Source organism: Sus scrofa, chromosome 13 (genome assembly GCF_054392235.1).
Source record: "Sus scrofa isolate SSC_HxYL_T2T_F1_AM1 chromosome 13, Sscrofa_HxYL_maternal_Yorkshire_Landrace_v2.0, whole genome shotgun sequence".
Lineage (NCBI taxonomy): Eukaryota > Metazoa > Chordata > Mammalia > Artiodactyla > Suidae > Sus > Sus scrofa.
In genome coordinates this window covers 138,832,819-138,842,779 of record NC_139395.1, presented here as the reverse complement: position 1 = coordinate 138,842,779, position 9,961 = coordinate 138,832,819, and the positions used below count along the sequence as shown (strand labels likewise).

The following is a 9,961-nucleotide window of genomic DNA, read 5'->3' as shown; positions in this document are numbered from 1 at the left end:
TAGGTCGCAAACTAGGCTCAGCTCTGGTGTTGCTGTGGCTGTGGTGTAGGCTGGCAGCTGTAGCTCCAATTTGACCCTAGCCTGGGACCCTCCATATGCTGCAAGTATGGTCCTAAAAAGGAAAAAAAAAAAAAGGGCATTTTTTTATTTCTTGGAAACGACAGCCTGAAATCCCACCCATCATCAATGTATAACAATAGTAATAACTCATCATTGAACACCTTATTTTTGCTTTTATGCATTATTTTTATGCACTTTAAATGCATTATCTCATTTTAACCTTAAAATAGCCCTAGAAGGTTGACATGATTGTTCTCATTTTATAAGAGAGCACAAAAAATTTAAATGACTTGCCCAAGGCCATGCTGCTAAAAGATAGGATGCTTCCTTACATTTTCTTGTTCTACTCCTCATGCACTATAGGACCAAAGAGAGCTTGGTATTAGAGCTCTCTAACTGGGCCTAGGGCTGGGACAACACTAGCAGGAAGGGTTGTCCTTCTTACATCATTCAAAATCTGTTTGGTGAGTCAGCCTCATATTCTGAGTGTCTGACCAGGACATTCAGAAGAGTCATATAGAATCAGAAGCCCAGTTACATTTAAATAACTTAAACTCCAATCAGAGACACACCACTGAATAAACACTAGGTACAGAGGTATAAAACATATAGAAGTGATAATACAAGGGCAAATTAACAGAAGTGCTGTGACTCTGTGGGTATATGCTGAGAGGTCCAAGGGAACGGTCAGCCAAGGGAGGTTCCACAGAGAACACAAGTGTGACGAAGCCTTTTAAAGGATGGGGAAAAAAATGAAGATGTGTTCAGCTCTGCTCCCCACCCTGCTTATTCCTGAGACCACAGACAGGATCTCTACCTTTCAGATGAATGAAATGCACATCTCCAAGAGTTCCTATTGTGGCTCAGTGGGTTAAGGACCCACATTGTCTCTCTGAGGATGTGGATTCAATCCCTGGCCTTGCTCAGTGGGTTAAGATCCAGTGATGCCGCAAGCTGTGGTGTAGGTCACAGATGCAGCTCCTATCCATTGTTGTCTGGCTGTGGTGTAGGCCAGCCGCTGCAGCTCCTATTTGACCCCTAGCCCAGGAACTTCCATATACCACAGGTACGGCCCTAAAAAAAAAGAAAGAAAGAAAGAAAGAAATGCAAGTTTCCAAATCCTATAAATGAACATTTAGTCCTTTGCCCAAAATTCTCTTCCAGATCTTTCTCATCCTACATCTCTCTATAGCTAGAACACTATAGAGGAAGTTTCTGAATAGCATGTTCACGTTTTAGAAAAAGAACTACAATAGCTTCTGTGATAGCATCTACTTCATAGCATTATTGAGGATTTAAAAAGTAGTGATCGGAGTTCCCATCATGGCTCAGTGGAAACGAATCTGACTAGCATTCATGAGGACACAGGTTCAATTCCTGACCCCACTTGGCAGGTTAAGGATCTGGTGTAGGTTGTGAGCTGTGGTGTAGGTTGCAGACTTGGCTCATATCTGGCATTGCCATGGCTATGGTGTAGGTCAGCAGCTACAGCTCTGATTCAACCCCTAGCCTGGGAACCTCCATATGCCATGGGTATGGTCCTAAAAAGACAAAAAATAAAATAAAAAATAAAAATAAGTAATGAAGAAATGCTTAGGATAGTACACTGCATATATTAAATGCCATATATAAATATTCATGAATGAATGAAAATTAAATAACATCTCTTGAGTGCTTTCTACATTCCAACACCATAGATTTGACGTGTCATTTTAAAAAATTTAGGATAAAGAAACTAATAAGATCTCCATTTCACAGATGAAGAAATTGAGCCCAAAGAAGTTAAATGACTTATTCAATGCCAAGATCTGAACCTAACTCTGTACCTTTTCTGTGTGGAGTAGAAGCAATGTCCCATCTATAACTCTGGTGACTGCCCCACTACCTACCTTGAGTTGTGTTTCAGTGATGCTGAGAGGTGTGAATGAGTGAACCACACTCATTACCCAGATTTCATCAGCCACAGAGTTATTGCTTAAACAGTCCCAGAAGCCAAGGGGCTTGGTTCTCCTCCCTCCTCCCACCCTCTGTCTAAGGAAGGCAGGTGAACTGGCTACAACAGTTTTTGCCCCAGTGATGGTCAGAACTGATCTAAATCCTGGCAGCAGCAGAGCCTCGGTCTGTCCCTGGTGCCTGGAAGACAATTCAAGCCTCACCTTTGTGTTTCTTGCAGTCATGTTTCGTCTCTATGATTCAGATGAGAACGGGCTTCTGGACCAAGAGGTAAGCTCTCCAAATGTCCCTCCAAGATCCGAGAAGGGCTGGGGGAGAGGGGAGCAGGTGAAGGGAGTCTGAAAACTCTCAGTGCTGTCTTCATAGAAATAGCAGTGTCTCAATATGGGCTGCCAAAATGAGTAGAACCCCTGCTACCTTGTATTTCCAAGGAGCCAGCCCAGAGGAGAGTGAACTCCAACTTGCCTTTTCATTCCAGAAGCCCCAGATCACTAAATCTCAGATTGGGGATGTGCTTAACATATCATGTAGTTTAACTTCCCAGTTGGTTCAGAAATTCCCCCTGCAATTTCCTGCTGGAGCCCAGGAGCAGAGTGGAGGAGGTAGGAAGTGGGGAGGCAGCGAGACCAGGACAAGAGGGCAGGAGGAAGGCCAGTACCTACTGGCATACTTTGCCATCACTCTTGCCCTCCTCTCATACCCCGGGACACCAGCTCTAGGAGTCTGGTTCTGTCTGCTCTGAGTTCACAATCCCATCCCGCTGTACCTGGGAAAGCCTGAGTCTCACTGGCACCTCCCCTCAGGAATAGGCAGGGATAGGTCAGGGGTCATGGGGTAAGAAGAAGGATGGAAAGGAAGAAGGCAGAAGGGAGAAGGCAAATAGAATCAGATAAGCCCTGTCCTCATAACTGGCAGTGTCAGAGGTGGGATTCATTAATAGAAAGGCTGTGCTTGAAGTGCATGAGGCTGAGTCAGATCAGAGGGAGGAAGAAAGGGAACTAGTCCACTAGACCAATTGCATCATCCAGGTTCCCTCTCAACCCCAGATTGTCTTTATGGGATCCCTGCAGCCATGTTACAGTGCTGTGGATTGGGTCATGTGCAGGAACCATCAGAGAATCACAGACTCTTAAGCATTTGATGAACACATATTTACTGAGTATCTAGGATCTGTCAGGCACTGTTCTAAGCACTGGGGATATATATCAGAGAGCCAAGTGACAAAGATCCGGGCCCTCATGATGCTTCCATTCTAGTGCAAACACACACACTGAAAAGCATAGTCAAACAGGTGTTGGAGATGTATGCTAGATGAAAAATAAAGGAGGGAAGAGTTGAAAGAAGCTGTAGTTTTAGCTAGAGGAGCTAAGGAAGGCCTCCTTGAAGCGGGGACATCTGAACAGACATGGGAAGAAGGTGAGGGAGTGAGTCGTGGGGATATCCAGAGGATGCATCTTCCAGGCAGAGGGAACAGCAAGTGCAAATGTCCTGAGGGTGCCTGGAATGTTAGCAGATTAACCAGGAGGCCTGAGTGACTGGAGCAGGATGAGTAAATAGATGAGGTCAGAGTGAGTAAGAGGAGATGAGATCAGAGAAGTAATGAGAAGGGACAGGGTGTTGGCAAAGCCTTACCAAGCCTTACAGGTGATTGAAAGGCTTTTCTCTTTTACTCTGGAGAAATGGAGAACCACTGGAGATTTTGAGCAGAGGCATGACTTAGGTCCTAATAGGATCACTCTAGCTGCTGCATTGAGTCTAGATTGTAGGCATGTAAGCAGGCATACCAGTTGGGAGGCTATTCAAATAATCAAGACAAGAAATTATAGTAACTTGCACCAGGGTGGCAGCAGTGCCAGTGGTAAGAAGTGGTTAAATTCAGGATCTATTTGAAAGGTGACATTGGTGGACTGAAGCCAGTCTCAAAATTGTTCATTCTCGTTCAGCTTGCCACCAAGACCCCTGGGCAGTTGGATGTCCAGCCTCTTTGTGATGGAGAGTTCACCCACTACCTTAAAACTGCCACTTCACTTCTGGGAATGACTGTTAGAGAGGGCATCCTTCTAGCACAAAAGGCATCTCTAGTCGGCCAGGGAAATTTTCAGTACAAAATCTGATTCTGGAGTTCCTATCATGGCTCAGCGGAAATGAATCTGACTAGCTTCCATGAGGACACAGATTTGATCCCTGGCCATTCTCAGCGTGTTAAGGATCAGGCGTTGCCGAGAGCTGTGGTATAGGTCGCAGACTCGGCTTGGATCCCAGGTTGCTGTGACTGTGGTGTAGGCCAGTGGATACAGCTCCGACTGGGCCCCTACTCTGGGAACCTCCATATGCCTTGGGTGCAGCCCCAAAAAGACCAAAAAAAAAAAAAAATCCTGATTCTGCTCTTCCCTTTCCTCCCCCAACCCAGTGGTGAAGTCAAAATAGGCCAACCCTCTCAGCTCCTCACTCCCTCCATCTCCTGGGTTATGGGTTACTTTTGCCTTCTGTAGCTGACCAGGACAGCTAACCAGGGGAGTACCAGTTGTACACCATAGGCCTTCAAGTATTTGAAGATATTCTCTCATCTTCTTTAAAATCTTTTCTAAGCTCAAATGTTCTACCCTGTTTCTCATAAGGCTGGCTTACATATCCACTCTGGTCAAGCTCTTATTTGTCAGTGCCATTCTTAAAACAGGCATAAGGCAAACTATTACATTTAGAAGAGAGAAACAGTGAGGTCCTACTGTCTAGCACAGGGAACTATATCCAGTCTCTTGGGAAAGACCATGATGGAAGATAATATAAGAAAGGGAATGTATATGTATGTATGACTGGGTTGCTTTGCTATAGCAAAGAATACAGCAGAAATTGGCACAACATTGTAAATCAACTATACTTTAATAAATAAAAAAAGCAAAAAAATATGGAGTTCCTGTCATGGCTCAGTGGTTAACAAATCCGACTAGGAACCATGAGCTCTCAGGTTTGATCCCTGGCCTTACTTAGTGGGTTAAGGATTCGGCGTTGTTGTCAGCTGTGGTGTAGGTTGCAGATTTGGCTCTGATCTGGTGTGGCTGTGGCGTAGACTGGCGATTACAGCTCCAATTAGACCCCCAGTCTGGGAACCTCCATTTGCCGTGGGTGCAGCCCTAAAAAGACAAAAAGACCAAAAAAAAAAAAATAACATATAACTGAACCCACCCTTCCGTGACCCTTTAAGTATCCACACATGATCTGACTAGGGTGGACCTCAGGGGAACTAGTCCTTGCTGAAATCTGCCCACTCTGCCTCCTAAAAGTGCCCACCTACTTACACAGCCCAAGATTGAGTCTCATTCTTAATTCCTGAATCACACTGTTCCCTCACATTGTATCTTGGCCCCAACAAGATTCACAAGCTTTATTCCATTGGAACTTGTGCTGAGCCCTCTGTCCACCTCTCTGCCCACTTCCTTACAGAAGTGCCTCATCTGCAGTTTTGCAATGGGTTATATCTATGAAATACAACTCTGTAAACCCCTGTTGGATTTTAGCTTGCATGTTTTGGTGGAAATAACTACCTAGTAGAAGTACCCTTTAAACCTTGCTTCAGTTTTCCAACATGTGTCGCCAAATCAACCGTACTGTGAGCATCTTAGACGGCACTCAAGACATGCAAATGCCTCCTCTGTCCAGTGTGTTACAGTGGGATTCTCAGTGCACGGATTTGTTAGCATCCAGCAATTCTGTGAGGTTTTAGATGGAGCCAGGCCTTTTGTTTGCTGGTACCAAACAAAAGGCTCACTCATTAGGCAAACATACCTTTCATGAATTTCCTATCCCAGGAGCCCTGGGCCCTGGGCTGGACTTGATACAAAGGAAACAAAGGAGATGCCAGAAGGAATCTGAGTGCCTGAGAAAGGACCAACACAGTGGCCCTATATCCAACTGAAACTGAACTCCAGGGGGTATAGATGGATCCAAAGTTGCTAAATCTATGGGAATGAGGTGGGGGAAAAGAGGGAAGAAAGAAATTCCTTGATTTGTAAGTTATTTGTAGGAGTTATAATCACAAAGAAAGAGAAAAGGGGACTGGCTTTTTATGCTAAGTGGAAGCACAGAGTAGAATAAGGAAGGTGAGTCCAGATGGGTCTGGAGGGAGGTCACTGTTCAGTGAGCTTTCTGCCTACCCCTGGTTTATCCATTGTCTGGGCTTCTTGTGAGCAACTGCTCTCTTGTAAGCTTTGTGGTCCAGGCAGAAATAAAGAGAAGAAAACAAAATAGCGCTTGATAAAATGCCAATATATTGAACCAGCTCCTTCTCACACCCTGCCCTGCCCATCTTCCCACAGGGTTTGATTTCAAGTCTTACTCTTGAAAAACACATCTTCAGTTGGTTTCTCCCTTTGGTGTTTTCTAGGAGATGGATCGAATTGTCAACCAAATGCTGCACATTGCCCAGTACCTCCAGTGGGATCCCACGGAGCTAAGGCCTGTGAGTCTCCAGAAGCATGAGATATCTTTTAAGTGAGCCTCTAAGAGGAGAGTGGGTACTTGGAAACATTTTGACTATGCAGGCTCCCCCAGACTCATCTTGCAGGTGGCTTCTCTGGGGTCCTACGCCTTGACTTCCCACTTCTCTGAGGGGACAAATTAGAGGTAGCAGGGAAAAGCATATGTAGACTAACTCAAATAATGATACTTAATAATATCCCCTAATCTTTTCATTAGAGCCAAACATTTATAATGGGAAATTCACAGATTAGACAATTTAGAGCTAGGAGGACTTTTTAAAGATTTTTTTCCATCACCAGGTAATATTAACAATGATAATCACATTTGGGGGCGCCTGTCAGTACATTATATTTGACATTTTATCTACATTTTCTCAAATCTTTGCCACAGTGCTGCAAACAGCCATCCTAATTCCATTTTTACAGATGAGCAAAGCAGAACCCAAAGAGTCAGAGCCGCTTGCCCAAGGTCACACAGTGAGGTCTAGGCAGAGCCAGGCCTGGACCCCTGTTCTCCTCACTCCCATTCACTCCCTCATTGCTCTGCTCACTCTTAACCTGAGGGGAAAGGGGTAAAACACAAGCCAAAAAACACAGGAGAAAAGAGAAAGAAGAGGGCGGGTGGGGAGGTGGACTGAGAAGTCGAGGATGCACGTGGACAATCGCTGGTCTATGGATTCCACAGATATTGAAGGAGATGTTACAAGGGATGGACTACGACCGGGATGGCTTTGTGTCTCTCCAGGAGTGGGTCCACGGAGGGATGACCACCATCCCATTGCTGGTCCTCTTGGGCATGGATGACTCTGTAAGTCACAAGCTTGAGTTCAGAGATCACTCGCCTTTGAGAAACATCAGACTCCACGTGGAAGTTAATATCCTTGTCTTCTGCCCAGCACTTCCCAGTGGACACCCCATATGCTCTAGACCACCCTAAAAGTCTTCTCTTTTTACCTAGTAGTGCCTGAAAGATATTCATTCACTTGACAGATATTTACTAAATTATTACTTAATAAAGATACTCTTCTGAGGGCTGCAAGGGGACACAGACACAAATATTCATTCCAGAATGAATATCTGGAAACTTACGCTCAACCAGGCAAAGGGCAAAAATACTCCAGGAAGAGGTCCATCTTTTTCACAAATTAGGTTTAAAAAAGCTAAACGAGTTGGGGAAGGAGGAAGGAAAGATAGAAAGGAAGGAAAAAATACTGATCTGTTGTGAAGCAGCGGGTGTTCAGTGATGATAGCCTATTTAACAATAGAAACAGCCAGATAAGGTAGATGTTCTTTTACCCGTTTATACAGATAGAAAACTGATTCTGAGCCTGAAGAGCAAAAGTAGGAGCCAGCGTGTACTTGTTCTTGACTCCAAAGAATCTGCACTTTCTAACCTCTCACATTTAGGAGCAAGACCAGTGGAAGAAGCCTCAGAGGGTGTTTGGCCTGGCTCTGAATGATGTGTGGGATTTTGACATCCCATTCTTAAGATAAGGACCAAGTGGGAGGACCTAGGATATTTGATCTGGGTTTCAAGGATGGGTATGATGTGTCTGAGAGAAGAGAGAGTTTGCGGCGAGGAAAACAACTTGATCAAAGACTCACGTGAAAGAAAGTTTAGGGTGTATTAAAGAATCCTCCCAGTTTGATCAGAGTAGGGAATATATGTAGAGGCTTAATGTGAAATCACTGGCGCCTGACCTAATCTGCTTATTTGCCATGAAAGGTAGCTTCCATGCATGAGGTGGGAAAGGTTAGGACTAGAAGGACAATTGGTGACATTAGCTTTTACCAGAGACAGTCACACAGGTTGTATGACAACAGCTCTTTGAGATTGCTGGAATGTCGCAGAGAAGAACAGAAAAGGCAGTTCAGCTGGGTTAGCCTCTAGCTGACGCTGTTGCCCATGATCTGTCCATCTGACTGTTGTGTGATTCAGGACTAAAGCTGAGCCTTCATGCCCAACTCTCAAGGACTAAGAATCCTTCAATTATTTCATAGCATGTCCAACTCTTTCTAAGTGCTAAGTAGAAGTCAGTAAACCAGGATCTACACACTCCCTTCTGATTCCTTAGACCCTAGAGGGCCAGAGCCGGAAGAGACCTTGGTGATCACTAGTCTACCCCCTTCATTTTTCACACCAAAGACCAGAGAGGTAAGGCACTTGCCCATGGGCGCACACCTAGTTAGTACCAGAGGCCATCTTCATATTCAGCAACAGCAGACTTCTCAGGCCATGATCCCAGACAGAGTACCTACTGTGTACAAGAGCCCACATGAGCTAGGACCTGAGGGTATGCAGATAAGTAACACATATTTTCTGTTATCAAGACTCAAGATTGAACCTGAATCAAAGTAGAAGTTCTGCTTGAGTGCTGTTCCAGCATAATCATTTTTCCTCTCAAATGTGGGAATAGAGATGGGGTGTTTTAATCACAAGGAACCAGTTTCTAGTTCTATTTCCTATTTTGGACTTTTGCTGGGTTCAAAGTGCCACCACCTCTTTGCTTGGACGGGATCTACTTTTTTATGGCTGGAAGAGGGAGAGAGAGACTATTTCTTCAACATTCTCCCCAGAGTCTTTCCCCCCCCCCCACCCTGCCAAATGCCAAATCAACCTCATAGAGAACCATACTTTATTTTAGGTAAATGAAAACAAAAGGCAAATTTAATTTTATTAATCAAAACTTTTATGCATTGGAGTTTCCTTCATGGCTCAGTGGTTAACGAACCTGACTAGGATCCATGAGGATTCAGGTTCGATCCCTGGCCTTGCTCAGTGGGTTAAGGATCCGGTGTTGCTGTGGGTTGTGGTGTAGGTCACAGACATGGCTCAGATCTGGCATTGCTATGGCTGTGGTGTAGGCAGGAAGCTACAGCTCCAAATCGACCCCTAGCCTGGGAACTTCTATATGCCATGGGCGCAGCCCTAAAAAGACAAAACGTGTGTGTGTGTGTGTGTGTGTGTGTATGCATTTATTTGAAAACATGCATTGTAGAAAACCATACTTTACTTCAGGAAAATGTGAATGAAAGGCAAATTTGGTTAATCAAAAGTTTTATGTGTTTATTTGAAAATATGCACTAAATTGTACGTTCTTATATTTAAAGAATCGGGGTTCTAGACAAAGTATTCCTTGATGTCTTAAATGTCTCACTCCTTGTTTGGCTTTTTCAAATCCCACACATGGCCACTGCAGAGTCTGGGGATCTTTGAATGGGATACATGAGAAACAGTCTATCTCCCAGGGAAACTGCAGCCTCAGCAGAAACCTGGCATGCTTAGGGAAGGTTACTCCCACACCCTGCAGCCTCCAACATGCAGAAGTAAAAGAGCCACATGATGGTGCTATAACCCAAGCAGAAATGTTGCTTTATCCCAAGTCAAAGTCCCTTTGCTTCTTACCCTATACCTATGAAAATTGTATCTGAGAAAGGGAGTATCAGGAAACTGATTTTGCTAATAAAGGTAT

General features: G+C 44.5%; 1 protein-coding gene across 34 annotated transcripts in view; it reads left to right on the top strand.

Moving 5' to 3' along the window:
• The window catches only part of DGKG (diacylglycerol kinase gamma), a 222,045-nt gene that overhangs the window by 92,023 nt on the left and 120,061 nt on the right, over positions 1 to 9,961 (top strand). For 23 of the 34 annotated variants that reach the window (XR_014822639.1, XR_014822644.1, XR_014822645.1 and 20 more), the window contains 3 exons: positions 2,234 to 2,283; positions 6,395 to 6,469; positions 7,174 to 7,296. Coding sequence is in view for 21 of the 34 variants with exons in the window: in XM_021070012.2 (XP_020925671.2) it covers positions 2,234 to 2,283; positions 6,395 to 6,469; positions 7,174 to 7,296 (248 nt within the window). In the remaining 13 variants the exon portion in view is untranslated. The remainder of the gene's footprint in view (positions 1 to 2,233; positions 2,284 to 6,394; positions 6,470 to 7,173; positions 7,297 to 9,961) is intronic. The other 11 variants (XR_014822643.1, XR_014822642.1, XM_084987519.1 and 8 more) reach the window with 1 other exon arrangement.